Genomic DNA, 16,557 nt, shown 5'->3' with positions numbered 1-16,557 from the left:
AGCTTGTTTGTGTATAATTGTCTGTACTTTTGTCCTCCACTGGAGAACAGAGCCTGCCTCTTACTTTGTGCTCCCCGACACTTAGTACACAGTAGGTGCTCAATAAATGTGTGTGTGTTTTGGCTGACGGCTCATGTCAAAAATAGGAGTTAAAACCAGGGACTCTCTCAATTTCAAATCCACAGCCCTTTTGACCACACTACATTGCTTCTTAATAAATCAGACTTTTTTTTTTGATGATGCTAATGCTGGAAAAAGGGAGGAAGAGAAAATAATTGTTTTATGAGGATCTGAACCATTAAAGATTCGGAAAAAACATCTTGGACACTGAGCTGGAAAATAAGGCTCCCCTGGTTATGGTGGGCAGGAGGAGGCTACTGCAAAGGAGAAGGCTTGGAGAGGAAGTGGGGTTTTGTAGAGAAGAGGCTCAGACTTGGATTCAAATCCCACCTGGAACAACAGCTGAGTGGTCATGGGAGAAACGCTAAACTCCTCCTCCTCCTCTTCTGCAAAATGTACACAACACTTGCTGTGACCTCACTGGGTTGCTGCTGAGGCTCCAAAGAGAGAAAGCAGATGCAGAAAGAGATGGCCTCCGAGCCCCAGCCATTGGGCCCATCTCCTGACACAGATTGACTGACTACCTTGGACGGGTCACTCAGTGGCCCAGAGGTCCCTGGGGATCTGCTACCTCTACAGACCTCAGAAAGGGGGCCGACCTGCGTGGGTGGAGGGACCCCCCCAAATGGGCAGCACTTTGTAAACCTTAAGGTGCCATAGACCAACACTTCAACTTTTCCCACTCATGCTCCCTTTTTGCGTGACCCTGGGCATACGGGAGTATACATTCGGTCCACAAACCAGACACATACTGATAATCATAATTTCACGACCCCCACGTTCAGTTATGAGGCCCCGTATGGGATTGCGAACCACGATTTAAGAAGCTGGCTTCTAGATCTCCTCCAGTTATTGGAGACTCATGTCTCCCAGTTTAACATATTTAAAAGTGAACAGGAGGGGGGGGCGGCCATTGCCCAGCTGTGGGCAATCCCACCTGCTTCTTTTCTTCCTCTCCCAGGGAAAGCCGGTGAGGGGCCAGCAGGTCAGGGCCAGAGTAAGCCTCCGCTGCTCAGGGCCCGTTTCCTGCAGCCTCCCCCGACCTCCCCAGGACACGGATCATTCTCTCTTGCAAAACTCCGGGCCCTCCCAGGTGACCAGGAAGATCCGTGTTCCCTCTGGTCCGCGGCCCTTACAGACCTTCCTCTGCCTCAGGATCAAGGCCAGGACTGGCAAGGTGGCCCGGCTAGAAGGAAGAGCCGCTGGTCACAGTGCAATAGCCCTGTTGGGAGGGGTGGGGGGGACGCTGACTTGGGCACAACCCAAGTCACTGGCAAAACAGGATCAGGAATCACAGGGATGGTTACATCCTTCCTGAGGCTGCTACAGCTTCCTGTTCCAGAAGCCTTGACCTTGGGCCTCAGAGAAAAGGGAAGGGAGGCCCAGGGAGACACTCACTGTTTCTCTGTTGATCTGAACTGCTCTGGGGAGGGGCCAGGGAACAGGGTCTGACCTCCGGGGCTGAGGGGGGAGGGGAGAAGTGCTCTCAGGCACCTCACTCTGCTGGAGGAGAAGCAAAGGAAGATGGGGGCAGGGCCCCCCAGAGGAGCTGGCTACAGTTAGCCCTAAGGATGACTACAGAGTTGGGCCTGGTTCCTGGGGGGAGGTGGGAGCCCCCTTTGCCGCGCTCTGAAAGGCTTTTCTGTGAAGGTCTGACCCCCCACCCCCTCCCAGCTGCCACCTGGCCGCCAGCTTAGTCCCCTCAGAGCCTCCTCTCTGACCCAGCTCCCAAAGGCTCCCAGCAGTCTTTGCCCCTGGCCAGACTTCTTGTTCCAACACTAATGGCTGGGCTGCTATCATTATTTTTTAAACCAATCAATAAACATTTAACAAGAACTGCCCATTAGGTGGGCACTGGGCCCACAGAAACTGTGCCCACAAAGAACTCATTCTTACACATGTACCCACCTCGGTACCAAAGCAGCACCTCCTAACCTTGAGCCAGTCAGTCCACATGCACTAATTAAGCATCCTACTAAGTGTCAGGTGCTGCTAAGTGCCAGTCAAATCACTTGTATTCTAAGCCTCAGTTTGTGCTTCTATAAAATGGGGAGGATAATACTTATAATACCTACCTCACAGGACCACGGTAAGGCAAGTGCTTTGTAATCCTTACGGCTACAGAATTATCAGCTGTCACAATATCAGTAAGTTTCTAAGTTAAATTTCCATACAACGAACACACGGACTCTATCACTACAGTTGAAACCAACGGACAAATATCAAGCACCTACCAAGCATGTGGGCACCGTGTTAGGGGCAACGGACACGTGGAAAGAACAGACTCTGCTTCCCCCAAACACAACTTAATCTAATTGGCGAAGACCTATATAAATACCCACAATACGGGGGTAGGGCTGGGAGATAACCTAAGTACAAAAGACAGATCCAAGCAAAGGTTAATTAGATACAGGAGGTAGAAAAGACACATCTCCCGGGGCAGAGTGAGAGAGATGGGGGGAAGGTGAAGGAGGAAGCTGGCGTCTCAGCTGGGCCGGGAAGGAAGGATGTCAGTGGTTGTCTACAAATATGGCGTGGTGGGCACGAGTCGTTTCAGGTGCAGGGGCTGGTACGAGCAAAAGAACAGAGCAGGGAGAGAGGAGGTCGGCAGACAGGAACACGTATGAGATGAAGCTCTAAAACAGAGGTCCTCAAACTACGGCCAGTGGGCCAGATGCGGCAGCTGAGGACGATTATCCCCCTCACCCAGCGCTATGAAGTTTCTTTATTTAAAGGCCCACAAAACAAAGTTTTTGTTTTTACTATAGTCCGGCCCTCCAACAGTCTGAGGGACAGTGAACTGGCCCCCTATTTAAAAAGTTTGAGGACCCTTGCAAAAGCTACAACTGTTGGCAGAGTTGTGAGCAATTTGGAACAAGGCCCCACGACTATAAACGTATGTGTAGCTTTTGATCCAGAAGTAGCCGTAGCCCCAAAATATTTTTTTAAAAAACACTCATGTGCATAAAAGTATTTAGAGCAGCCCTTTCTGAGGTGACAGAATTGGAAATTGACTGGAGAATGGCTGACCAAGCTGTGGTCTATGATTGTGATGGAATACTATTGTGCTGCAGGAAATGAGGAGAAAAACCTCGGAAGAATTACAGGAGCTGGTGCTGAGGGAAGTGAGCAGAACCAAGAGAACATCGTACACGGCAGCAAGATTAGGTGATGATCATGGGATGGGTTCTTCTCAGCAATACGATGATCCAAGACAATTCCATAGGGCTCGTGACAAACCATTTTCTCGTCCAGAGAAAGACTGATGGAGTCCGAATGCAGATCAAAGCATATTTATTTCACTTTATTTTGTGTATGTGTGTTTTCTCTTTTGGTCTGTGTCACCTTTCAGAACGTGGCTAATAATGAGCTCTATTTTGCGTGATCACGCTGCATCAACTTTCTTGTGGTCTCCAATGGGGGAGGGAACAGAGGGAATTCGGAACTCAAAAATGAAGGTTAAAAATTGGCTTTACATTTAATTTAGAAAAAAAAAATAAAGTAGGTACAAGTCAGATTGTGGAGGGCTCTGAATGTCAGAGCCAGTTTATATTTTATTTGGTAGGCAACAGGGAGTTATCAAGGCTTCTCTTTCTAAGGAGCAGCAACTGGAAGTGCCCGCAAGTCTAACCATCTCCCTTTACAGCCAGAAGAGATTGGTTGATCTGGCCATGGGTTCTCCGTGGCAGTGCCTTGGATTGGAAAGGGGATATATTGAAGACAGGAAGATTAATGAGAACCTGATTGGGGAAGGGAAGCTGAAGTGATTCAAGAGATTTTATGGAGGTATGAATGAATGAAGGTATCATAGTGGATACAGTTCAAGACCTGGAGTCGGGAAAACCAGAATTCAAATCTGGCCTCAGTCATTTCACCCTACGTGCCTCAGTTTCCCCTTCTATAAAATGAACTGGAGAAGGAAATGGCAAACCGCTCCAGTGTCTCTGCCCCAAACGGAGTCATGAAGAGTCAGAAGAGAGAGTTTGAGACTAAATCTCCACAACGTTTGCGCGTTGGGGCACAAGTGAGAGAGAGCCTTGAGAAACATTCACCCAGTTTTCAGATGAAGAAATTAAAACCATTTCTAGTCATATGGAAAATGCTCCAAATCAATTACTATTGATTAGAGAAATGCAAAATAAGACATCTCTGAAGTACTGCTCCACACCTCTCAGACTTGCTAAGATGACAGGAAAAGAGGGGCTAGAGAAAAGAGGAAAAGTCAGCAAAAAGAGCAGAGGAACCAGGAGAGAAGGTAGTATCGAGGAAAGCTCCTCAGAGAAAGGTCGAGGAGGCTGAGGAGGAGGAGGAGAAAAGACCTATGGCTTCAGAGATAAGGTGATCTTAGGAAACGTCACTTTAGATGTGGGGATGGAAACCAAGTTGTAAGGATTTAAGGGAATCTATTTTCTAGGAGTTGGGTACAAAGGGAGGACCTCTAGGTGCCGAGAAAGACATACATTTTCCGACAAGATGAACGTTGGTCTGTTTTGTTGATTTAATTGCTATGAGGAAGGATCCTGGGAAATGAAAGTGATGTATCCACAAAACATTGGGGTGTTTTTGGTTTTTAATGGGACTAGCACGGGGCTAGTGGACTGAGGGGCTAGGGCGGCGTTTCCGGGGCGGCATTTGATTCCTCGGTATAACCCTTAAAGAGTCTCTATATTCCCAACCCCGACCCCCAAACAAAGCACCTAAGGCCTATGCGGGCGTTCCGTACCAACAAAGTCCCAGGAACTTCGGGATTCCACAACAATGTTTTGAAAGCCCAAGATCCAAACTCTATCATCCAACAAAGACTGTTTCCGTTTGCAAAACCTCCTTCAGAAGAGTTTCCTTTAAAAAATAACGGAACTGCCTTGGAAAATGGGAGCTGAGTGTATGCTGTAATGAAAAGGCATAGATACACATACACACACACACACACACACACACACACACACACACACACACACACACTCTAAAAAACCCAATTTGAATCTCTACAGAGACCGGCCCCTCTCCTTCTCAATGTCCCGGCCGAGCCGTCCCAGCCAGCAGCATCTGGATTGATTTTTCTTACTACCATTAGTAGTGGCCAGAAGGCTGAACCCAGAATCCCAAGCCCAGGGCCAGGAGGGACCCCGGAATCCCCCTGTTCTAACCCTCCTTCTACAGACAAAAGAAAACCAACTCTGAACCTCGGCTAAGTGATCTAAGGATTTCACACAAAATCAGGATTGGAGCTGCTTCCTCGAGCTCCGAATCCAACGTGATTTCCGCCATCCCGGGACATAAGGGTCCCTGAAAGCAGCAGAAGGGGTTAGGGGGCTCCTGCTACATTGGGGAAAGTCAGTCCAGTGACTTGTCTGTGCTGGGTCTTAGAGCAAGGAGGTGAATGACGACATCATGGTCTGAACCCTCCCAACAGGGGCCTCCAGCTTGACAGGCAATCCCACTGGGCGACGCAGTCTGGATGCTTGACGTTCAAATTTGACCTTCAACCTTTCCTAGCTGTTTGACACTGGGTAAATCACGTCAAACTTATTTTGTTCCTCAGTCTGCCCATCTGTAAATGGGGGGTGAGGGAGGGTTCCGGCTCTCTAACTCCACAATCCCGTGACTGTTAGGGGTTTTTCTGACATGCTTCCCCTGCACCACTGGGCTATTCTTCCTCCTGCCCCCCCAATCACAACAAAGTTCCCTCAAATCCCTTCAAGGCCTAACGGGGTTTTCTCCCCAGCCCTTCACGTTCTGGTTGACTCCGGGCCCGAATTCTTGTTCCCACAGTCAGCGGCCCCTCAGACATCCAGGAGACTCTAGAATCTCTCTAGCCCGACCACCTCTTTTTTTATTGATGGGGAAAACAAGGGCCCCGAGGGCCTTGCCCGAGGTCCCACGGCTAACTAAAGGCAGAGCTTTCTGCTGTGGCTCCCGGCTTCTCCAGTTTCTAGGGCTAGACCATAGTCCGAGACGCATTTGACTCAGGAGTCTCCGCCAATCTTTCTGACCAACAGTGGGGACGCCCAGGGAGACCCGTTTCCCTGGAGTTCTCAAGGACTCGAGGGGACCCAAGCCTTGCCCAGGGGGCCAAGAATCAGCTGGGAGGGCCCGGTTCTGCCCCCCCCCCCGGGCTCCCCTGACGCTGGGGCTGGCCTCGGGCCTGCAGCCAGAGAGTCGCTATCTGTATGTGCCCTTTCTGGGCGGGCAGGGGGGCGCAGGGAGCCCTTTCCCCCGGAGCCCCTGAGGGAAGCGGGAGCTTCTCTGCAGTTCTCCGAAGCGAGTCTCAGACTCCAGATCCAGCGGCCGCTGGCGGACACAGACACAGATTTCCCTGACTACGAGGAAGATGGATTTATTGCTTTACAATAAAAAAAAAAAAAAGTTGAGAAAACTTTAAAATAAGAAACCAACGACGACGACGATCCCAAGCCCGCGCCCCTGTCAGACCTACTGGGAAGCCTCAAGAAAAGTCCTTTGGAAACCTGGCAGGTGCTGCCCTGCCCCCACTGAGCCCCAGGGCTCCCCACAGATGGAGGGGGAGGGGAGGGCCGGGCTAGGCCCAGGGGGACCCTCACACGAGGGCCTAACACCAGGGGGCGCTGCGCGCCTGCAGCTGCGTCCCTGGCCCTGGCACCTCACCCAGCCTAGCCCAGGGCACTCCGGGCCGGCACACACTCACCCAAACACACGCTCACCTAACTCCGAAACCCCCACGCATGATTCTTCCCCGTCCCCCAAGAACCTGGGAGTCCGAAGGCACCCCCCTTCATTCTCCTCTCCCTAACACGGACCCTGCCCGGGGCCGCCCCCCACGCCCCCCAGGAGGAGGGCTGCCCACCTGTCGGGCTCGCCTGGTGCCCCTGACCTTTGCCCTCCGCCTGGCCAGCAGGGACGCAGCAAGACGCAGGCGAGGGGCCCACATTACAGGACGGGAGGCTCTGCAGGGTGGGCACGTGGGCAAGAGAGGAATCACCAGGGCTTAGCACCAACAGGGACGAGAGGGTCCTTCCTTCCTCAGCCCGCTTCCTCGGGGACGGGCATCCAGGATGGCATCTCGGGTCTGAGCGGCGTGGGCGGGCACTGAAGGCCTCCGTGTCCAGGCAGTCTGTGGGCATGCAGCAGGAGCAGCTGGCCAGGCTCCTGGGGGCAGGGAGGACAGCCCCCTCCCCGAATTTGGCAAACTTGGCACAGAGGCCCCTGGGCATGAGGCTGGCGCCGACCCCACGGCACGTCCTGGGCGGCGTGCTGTCCGGAGCACGGGGAGGGGCCGGAAGGCAGGCGAGGGGGGCTCCCCGACAGCCCCGGCCAGAGAAGCCCAGGGGGCCGGCCCCACCGAGGGGGCGCGAGCGGTCCAGTGCCGGGGGCCGCCGTCTCAGGCCCTCGGCGCCCCGTGCCAGCTCCCGGGAGGCCGGAGGGCTGCGGGGGGGCCGCAGGCGCAGCGTCCGAGCGGCGGAGAGTCCTGGGGAACGCCAGAGCGGACGCGGGCAGAGGCGGGGGGCGGGGGCCTGTGCTCTGGGGCCAAAGGCAGCCGTGGTCGGGGGGGCGGAGCACGCGGAGTGGAGCGCGGCCTACACGAAGGCCTCCTGGTTGGGGGTGCCGTTGATCTTGAGGAAGAGCTTCTCGTCCTCTCTCTTCTGCTCCAGCTGCTTCTGCAGCTGCCTCCGGTAGTAGATCAGGTAAAGGGGCAGGCAGAAGCCCAGCATGCTCATCCCGAGGAGCCCCACGTTGACCTGGGGAGGCACAAGCGGGGAGACGTGAGCTGCGCTCGGAAGAGGCCGCGCCCCTGGGCCTCAGCCTGCTCATCTGTGAAATGGGGGAGGTTCCTGTCACGGCTTCCGCCTGGGTGGTCCGGGGGGGCAGAGGGCCCGGGGCTCGGCCCAAAGTGAAGGCGGCTCTGACATTCACTGGTCCCGGGCCCTTCTCCATCATTCTTCTTAACCAGGAGGCCCCACAAACGACGCAAGCCCGGGGGCGGCAGCCTCTCCCAGGCCCGCAGGCCGAGCAGACCCCGCCGTGAGGGGCCAGAGACCAAGCCCGGGAGCACCGGTGCTCGGCCAAGTTCTCACCCGCCAGGGCGGGATTCGATCCCAGAGCCTACGGACCCCCGGCCCTGCTGCCTCCAAGGCCCAGTCCCCCCCACCGAGCCGCCCCCACTCACCCAGAACGGGTCACCCTCCAGGGGCCCCATCATGGCCACGAACAGAGGCTGCTGCAGGAGGGCGAAGAGCGCGCTGACCAAGGACTGGAGGCCCGTCAGGCTGCCGAACTGCGTCGAGGGGTACCTGCCCCGGGCAGAGAGACAGCCGTCACCCGCGGCCGGCCCAGGGGCCCAGGCAGGACTCCCAGAGCAGCCCCCTACCCACCGAGCCCCTGGAGGAGCCTGCCCGCCCAGCGCTCGGGCCTCCCCCCAGACGGGCCTGCAGAGGCTCCCCGGGCGGCTCTCTGGTTGGGATAATGCAGGGGGGGGTCTGGTGTGAGAGTGAGAGTGAGTGTGAGAGTGAGTGTGTGTGTGAGTGTCTGTGAGTGTGTGAGTGTGAGTGTGTGTCCGTGTGTGTGAGTGAGTGTGTGTGAGTGTGAGTCTGTGTGTGTGTGAGTGTGTGTCCGTGAGTGTGAGTGTGCAGGGGGCCGCTGGGCACCAGAGGCCGGGCCTGAGCCGTGTCCGGGTGTTCCCGGAGCCTGCGTCCAAGGGAAGGTTGTGCAATCCCAGACACCCACACGGCGACAGGGCCGGGCCCCAGGAAGCAGCGGCCTGGCCAAGGCCTGGCTCGGAGGGGCAGCCCCGGGTGGGGGGCGTCTGTCCGGGCAGAGAGCCTTGGGGAAGGCGGGGTCTCTGCCCCCCCAACCATGACCACACATCCCCCCCACCCCGTCCCGCCCGGCCAGCCTCTCACACGGAGCCCACGCTCTCCACAGACACAAATAGACACGTCCCACCCACTGCGACCACAGAGACCACCCAACACCCCCCCCACCCCCCCCTCCCCCACCGACACAGCCCCAGAACAGGACCGCCGGGAACAGCCGGCCCAGCCCAGGGGAGGGGGCACCGTCCGAGCGGAGGGGGCCACGCAAGGCCCGGTTCCCAGAGGACGAGGTCACTTCTTGGGGAGCCTGAGGCCCTGCTCCAGCCGGGCTTGCCATGGCTCCTGGGAGTGGGAGCCACTCTGTATTTAATTACCCCCCTTCTCCTGTGGGGAAGGCGGGGGCACCTCCCCTCCCCTCTCACGTTCCCAGAGGCAGCCCCCTCTCACGCTCCCAGAGGCAGCCCCCTCTCACGCTCCAGAGCAGCCCCCCTCCCCTCTCACATTCCCAGAGGCAGCCCCCTCTCACGCTCCAGAGCAGCCCCCCTCCCCTCTCACATTCCCAGAGGCAGCCCCCCTCCCCTCTCACGCTCCAGAGCAGCCCCCCTCCCCTCTCACACTCCCAGGGGCAGCCCCCCTCCCCTCTCACGCTCCCAGAGGCAGCCCCCCTCCCCTCTCACGCTCCAGAGGCAGCCCCCTCCCCTCTCACGCTCCCAGAGGCACCCCCCTCTCACACTCCAGGGGCAGCCCCCCTCCCCTCTCACACTCCCAGGGGCAGCCCCCCTCCCCTCTCACGCTCCAGAGGTAGCCCCCTCCCCTCTCACGCTCCCAGAGGCAGCCCCCCTCCCCTCTCACGCTCCCAGAGGCAGCCCCCCCTTCCTCATTCCAGGCCGGCCCTGAGGCGTCGGGCCCAGAACGTGCCGCAGCCAGGGCCCCGGCCAGAGGTCGTGACCTCGTTTCCAGGCCTGTGGCTCGGGAGCATCTGACTCTCCTTGAAACCACCTTCCCCTGGTTTTACTGCGGGTTCCTCCCCTCCTGGGGCAGAACAAACATATCTCAGAGGAAGCCAGGCCCGTCTGCGGGGGGAGCCCGGGCTGGGCCTCCAGGACTCTGACCCTTCACCCCGACCCCCAGGGAGCGCCAACTTACACAGCAGCGTAGAGGCCCCCGACGGCAGAGTGGATGAAGCCCCGGACGATCGTGTGCAGGATGAAGGAGAGAATCTGGGGGGAAAGCAGCTCTGGTCAGACGCGGCCCAGGCTTCTCCCACCCGCGGCCCGAGCCATCGGGGGACGTTCAGAAGCCAGACCCTGGGGGGGCCCTTCCAGGCGGCGAAATCCTCCCCTTTCACGGGGGGCTCCCTCCCCGCCCCACAAGCGCACCTCCTCCTTTCCTCCCTCGGGCCCTCGGGTTCACAACTCTGGGTGCTCCTTGACCCTTTTCTTTCCCTCAGAGCTCACAGCCAACCGGGCAGCCAGGCTGGTGGATGCTCCTTCCTTACCCGGCACCTGCCCCCTCCCCACTTCGGGTCCTAACGGCCTCCCAACCCCCCCCCCCCCCGCAGCCTCTTCTTTCTTCAATGTGCGTCCAGAAGCTTCCAGAACCCCTAAAGCCCAGATCCTTCCGTCCCTCTGTATTGTCAGCCCGAAGCACAGATGTCGGGCTGGCACTTTTAAATCACCTTTTTAACGCAATCTCCCCCAAATCTACGTTCTCACCAGACGGGCCGTTTGTGGCTCCCTGAAGGAGGCAGAGCATCTCCCCCTTCCGAGCCTTTGCCCAGGCTGTGCCCAGAGACGCCGCGGCATCTCCTCCCTCTCTGGCTCTCTTCGAGCCTCCTCCCCAGGGATGCGCCCCCTGCCCCAGTGCTGCTTCTGTGCTTCATACCCATCTGCTCCTCTATGTCCCGGCGGCCAGACCGGCCCCTCCCAGAAGCCCCGGCATTTCCCCACAGGCACACAGGCTGTTTTCCCTGCGGCAGAGGGCGAGACCCCGACCCCCGGCAGCGTACGGCACACAGTAGGTTGTTTGATGGGGGCTCGCTCGGTGTGGTCTCGGGCCTCCAATGGCCACACTGAGCCCTGACGCATGCGCAGGTTGGGGGGCCCTCTGTGCTGCCCACACGGGGACCCCCATTTCTAACTAGGAGCGGGATCTGGCCAGTTCTCGGAGGGAAGTTCTCGTCCCTCACATCGAGAGCTCCACGGAGCAGGCCCTTTCCTCCGGCCAATGAGAAACCTTGTTACGGCGGGAGGGGCTCGGTGAGTCACACTGGCCCCTGGGGAGCTCCCGGAGTCAGCGGCTCCCACCGACCACGGGGCTGAGCGGGGGCTGGGAACCCGGGCCGACTCTGGCCCAGGGAGAAGCCGCTCACCTCCCGGAGCCCCCGGAAACGCCCTGAGGCCGGAACAGACAAAGCCTCGCTGCTGCTACAGCCCAGCCGCCAGTTTGCGGGAGCTCTCCGGGGAGTCACCCCAAGTAGTGAAGCATCAGGAAGCACAAATGTGAACTACAGGAGGGTCGGGAGCTGGGCTCAGATATTTAATTCTGTGTCCGAGAGGCGCCGAGCGGAGAGCCCCGTCCTCAGGGGGCTCACACCCATCCCGGGCAGCCGAGATCCCTGAGGGGCGCTGGGGGGGGGGGGGCAGACAGGTGTGAGCGCGTGCGAACGAGGCCTCTCCGGGAGCCCGGCCCCAAGTGTGTGTGTGGGGGGGGGGGGCTCCCGGTGACAACTGCCCAGAGGCCGCTGCCATTCCGGAGCTTTGTTTGTGAAGGCCCAGCTGCCCAGACCTGCTCCCAGGGATGTGGGCGGCCGGAACCGGGCTCAGGCTGCCCTCTGTCACCCACACACTCACACAGAGACACATTCACATACACATACACACACACTCACACACACACACGCTCACACACACAGTCACACAGAGACACTCACACATACACACACACACACACTCACACACACAGTCACACAGAGACACATTCACATACACATACACACACACACTCACACACACACACACACTCACACAGAGACATTCACATACACATACACACACACACTCACACACACACACACACTCACACAGAGACACTCACACACACACACGCTCACACACAGAGAGACACACACACAGAGACACTCACACACAGAGACACACACACACTCACACACACTCTCTCTCACACACACACACACTCACACACACACTCTCTCTCACACACACACTCACACATACACACACGCTCACACACAGAGACACACAGACACACATAGACTCACACACACACACACGCTCACACACAGAGACACACACACACAGAGACACTCACACACACACAGAGAGACACACACACACTCACACACACACTCTCTCTCACACACACACACACACTCACACACACACTCTCTCTCACACACACACTCACACATACACACACGCTCACACACAGAGACACACATACACATTCACACACGCTCACACACAGAGAGACACACACACTCACACACAGAGACACACACACAGAGACACACACACACTCACACACAGAGACACACACACACTCACACACAGAGACACACACACACACAGAGACACACACACACACTCACACACAGAGACACACACACACACTCACATACACACTCACACACACACTCACACACACTCACATACACACACACTCTCTCACACACACTCACACACACACACACAGAGACACACACACTCACATACACACACACACGCTCACACACAGAGACACACATACACATTCACACACGCTCACACACAGAGAGACACACACACTCACACACAGAGACATACACACACACAGAGACACACACACACAGAGACACACACACACTCACACAGAGACACACACACACACTCACACACAGAGACACACACACACACTCACATACACACTCACACACACACTCACACACACACACTCACATACACACACACACTCTCTCACACACACTCACACACACACACACAGAGACACACACACTCACATACACACACACACACTCACACTCACACTCACACGCACATACCCACTTCTTTTCCTGCATTGGCTGCCCTGCTCCCAGAGATCACACCCCGAAGAGCCGTGTCAGGAAGTAACAGGCCGTCCACGACAAATGTGAGGCTGTGACAACGGCGCCCAGGAGGGGACAGAGGCCGCGTCCCTGGGATGTGTGGATAGGGAGGCTCTGCCGCACTTGGGGCTACTCCCAGAGCTAGAGAGCCCCGTTCTGCTCCTCACTCTCTGGTGAGGGGAGGACCACGCTGACCCCTGACCCCAGGGCTGCCAACCGGCTCCTCCCATTCCCCCCACCATCAGCCCTTCTTCTTCCACCTGTCCAACACACACTCTCATGGCCCATTCCCTTCTCTCCGCTCCCCAGGCCAGACCAGGCGACATCCTCTTCCCCACCGCACTCTGCAGCCAAAGCCAGGCCCGGCTGGGTCACTGCTCTGCTCAGTAACCTCCGGGGGCTCCCTATTCCTCCTAGGATCACAACAGAGCCCTCCAACACGGAAACCCCAACGCAGCCCGGCTCCAGTTGCCTCCCTCCCCATCACACGCTCTACGTCTAAGCACAAACCACCTCCTTGCTGTTCTCGCTCCAATCTCTGGGCCTCGGCCCAGGCTGGGTCCTCAACCCTCAGGCCTAAAACGTGCTCCTTCCTTCCTTCCTTCTTAGAATTCCTAGCTTCCTCTGGAACTCCAGCCCCCCTTCTGCAGCGGGGGGTTCTTGATCCCCAAAGTGGGCAGTGCCCCACTGCCTGGTACTCATCTTCCACCTTGTCTATAATAGGGCGTCCCAAATGTTTTCAGTCTGCTCAGACCTGCACGGAGACACCGGGGGTCCCCTCTAGGTTTGAAAGTGTACGTGCAGAGGGGAGGGACTGTTTAACATGACCAGACTCCCTCTGGCCTTGAACGACCATTAGCTGGAAGGTTAGATGTGACTGCCTATTGTCCCTCCTTCCCCAGCCCTAACATCACTGAAATGGTCTCAGCTGTGCTGGCTCTCTCTCCCTCTCTGTTTTTGTCTCTCTCTGTGTCGCTGTCTCTATTTGTCTCTGTCTTTCCATTCTTCTTTCTCCCTCTCCCTCTCTCACTCCTTCTCTCTCTCTATCTCTCCTTTCTCCCTTTCCCTCTCTTTCTCTTTCTTTATTCTTTCTCCCTCTATCTCTGTCTCTCCTTCTTTCTCCCCTCCCTTTCACTCCTTCACTCTGTCTTTGTCTCTGTCTCTTTCTCTGTCTCTCCTTTCTCCCTCCCTCTCTCAGTCCTTCTCTCTCTCTCTCCACACACATACACACATCTATCAGTGAACGTCCCTTATTATTATAAGCAGCTAGAATTTATCTCATTTTACATTTTGCAAACCGTTTTCCACCCCCCACCTCATCTAATTCTCACAGCAACCCAATGAGGTCGCTTCCATTATGATCCTCATTTCCAGGTGCGGGATGAGAAGAAGCAGGGCCTCCTCACGAAGGGTCAGCCTGCCCACAAGAGGGACACTTTCCCTCTGGGCTCTGAGTCACCCCTCATCCAGGGATCAGCCCCTTGAGACAGCACCTCCCCCTCTTCCAGTGCAGACGCGCTCCCCTCCCAGCTCCGTCCGTCCTCCCCGAGTGCTCCTACCTGTAGAGGCAGATTGTGAATGAGACAGGTGACCCCGAAGCCCAAGAGCAGGAGGTTGGTGAAGGCAAACGCTCTCATGGCGTTGGTGATTTTCTGGATCTGGCGATCGCGCTTCTTCTTCTTCTCTCCCCTGCACAAGAGCAGACGCAGACTCAGGGGCCGGGGGTGGCTACTGTGGGGGGGGGGGGGAGCCTCGGGGTGGGCTGTCGGCTGCCCGTGGGACCGGCCTGCTGGGTGCCAGCCTCGTAGGGAGGGAAGCACGTCTGCTTCCGGGGGTCCGTCCAGGCCGACCCATCGCCCAGGACACGTCAAGTGCCCCCATCTGGCCGGGTCTCTCATACCCTCACATGGGAAGAGCTCTGAGCAATGGAGGGCAGCCACTTAACTCTCCCACCATGAACTGTGGAATCTCTGGGTCAAGGTGTACAAGGACCTTTGTGATGGTCTGGTCTGACCCTCCTTTTTCTAGTTGAGGAAACTCAGAGTTATAAGGTTAAAGGTCTTGTCCAAGGTCATCCAGATCATAAGCAAGCCCGAAGTGAAAGCCAGGTATACTCTTACTCAAAATTCATTTCTTTTCCCTGTTGCTCGCTCCTCGGGGGATGGAGGGATGATGGGGGGGTGGGGGTGGGGGCAAGGACAAGCTAGGAAGGATCTGAGCCATTGGCTTTAACCTCTTCCAGCTCTTCTGGGAAGCGACAAAGAAAGAACATCCCCGAACATTTTTCCACCAATTTTCTCTGGGGAAAGGGCTGTGAACTTGGAATCCTAGGACTTGAGTTCCAGGCCCAACCCTTCCTGTGTGACTTGGAATGAGTCTACTTGCCTCTCTGGGCCCTCAGTTTTGTCTCAGACGTCCCTTTCAGCTCTAAAACTGCATCTCTAAGAAGGAGCCAAACAGGGAGGAAGCGGGGGAGGTGGGAGGGGTCTCTGACAGCCTGCAGGCAGGACATTCTGGGTAGGACCACCGAGTCTGCTGCGATGATGTCATTGGGCACCCCACAATGGGGCCGCTCTCTGGGACAGCTATCCCTGAATAGGTTTCTTGTCTCCCCCTTCCCACCGTCCACGTACTGGTCTCTATCTTTCTCCTCGGCCTCTTCGGAGCCATCGTCACATTCCTTCAGCCTCCAGTCCATGATGCAGCCAATGACGGGGGCCGTCAGGAGGCAGAGCAGCTGCAGCCCGCCAAAGATGGACGTGTAAAGACCCACTGGACGGAGAGACAGACGCGATCAGAAAGGCTCCCTCCCGACAACGGCGACACTGCTGGGGGAGAGGCTGGGCTGCGGCCCCCCTCAGAGGAGGCCCGCCGCTGCAGGGACAGTCTCGGGACTAACCAAGCTGCCTTAACTCCTTACTCTGGGAAGACTGGAGAGGCCGTGCAGCTTCCACGCTAACACAGAAACGCTCAGCCCCCAGACAATGAAAAAAGTTAACAAATGAGGGAGGGGGAACTTCGGTCTGAGTCTCGGCTTCACGCTCACTGCCCGTAAAACTTTCAACGAATCCCTTTCTTTGCTTCTGTCTCCTCCTCTGGGAAAAAGGCACTTGGGACTAGGAGATCTGGCTCCCAAATCCCATGACCCATAAGCAAAACTCTTTTTTTTTTTTTTTTTTTTTCAAATGACAAATGTTTGTGCTCAAAAAGCAGCGAAACGCTCTCGGTTTTCATCTACAGGCCCCAGCATGTCCTATCAGACTCACTGGAAGTCTTTGCCAAACTGCTTTTTTCTTTATGACGGGGGCTGGCTCTCCCCTCCAGAGAGTGACGGGAGAGACGTTGGAAAAAGAAAGTGATTTTTAAAAAATACAAATTTAAAAAAAAATAAGTAAATAAATTCCACATCCGCAATGGTGCCCAGAGATAGGCAACTCCCAGGGACTTCGAGTTCAGGTTCGGGGCTGCAGAGGGTTTCAAATGGCTGGTTTTCCCCCCACACTACTCTAGCCAAGGGCGGACAGGCAGGAAAGGCGAGAACCA

The 16,557-nt window shown here is 56.6% G+C and overlaps 1 protein-coding gene across 3 annotated transcripts in view; it reads right to left on the bottom strand.

The window, feature by feature from the left end:
- Positions 1-6,441: 6,441 nt before the first annotated feature.
- The window catches only part of SLC43A2 (solute carrier family 43 member 2), a 47,931-nt gene continuing 37,815 nt past the window's right edge, over positions 6,442-16,557 (bottom strand). For all 3 annotated transcript variants that reach the window (XM_051992185.1, XM_051992184.1, XM_051992186.1), the window contains 5 exons: positions 15,648-15,786; positions 14,574-14,703; positions 10,056-10,129; positions 8,264-8,387; positions 6,442-7,835 (listed from right to left, as the gene is read on the bottom strand). In XM_051992185.1, the coding sequence (XP_051848145.1) occupies positions 7,674-7,835; positions 8,264-8,387; positions 10,056-10,129; positions 14,574-14,703; positions 15,648-15,786 (629 nt within the window). In that variant the 3' untranslated portion in view covers positions 6,442-7,673. The remainder of the gene's footprint in view (positions 7,836-8,263; positions 8,388-10,055; positions 10,130-14,573; positions 14,704-15,647; positions 15,787-16,557) is intronic.

Source organism: Antechinus flavipes, chromosome 4 (genome assembly GCF_016432865.1).
Source record: "Antechinus flavipes isolate AdamAnt ecotype Samford, QLD, Australia chromosome 4, AdamAnt_v2, whole genome shotgun sequence".
NCBI lineage: Eukaryota > Metazoa > Chordata > Mammalia > Dasyuromorphia > Dasyuridae > Antechinus > Antechinus flavipes.
Note: the sequence above shows the minus strand (reverse complement) of the source record. Positions and strands in the feature narration are given on the sequence as shown.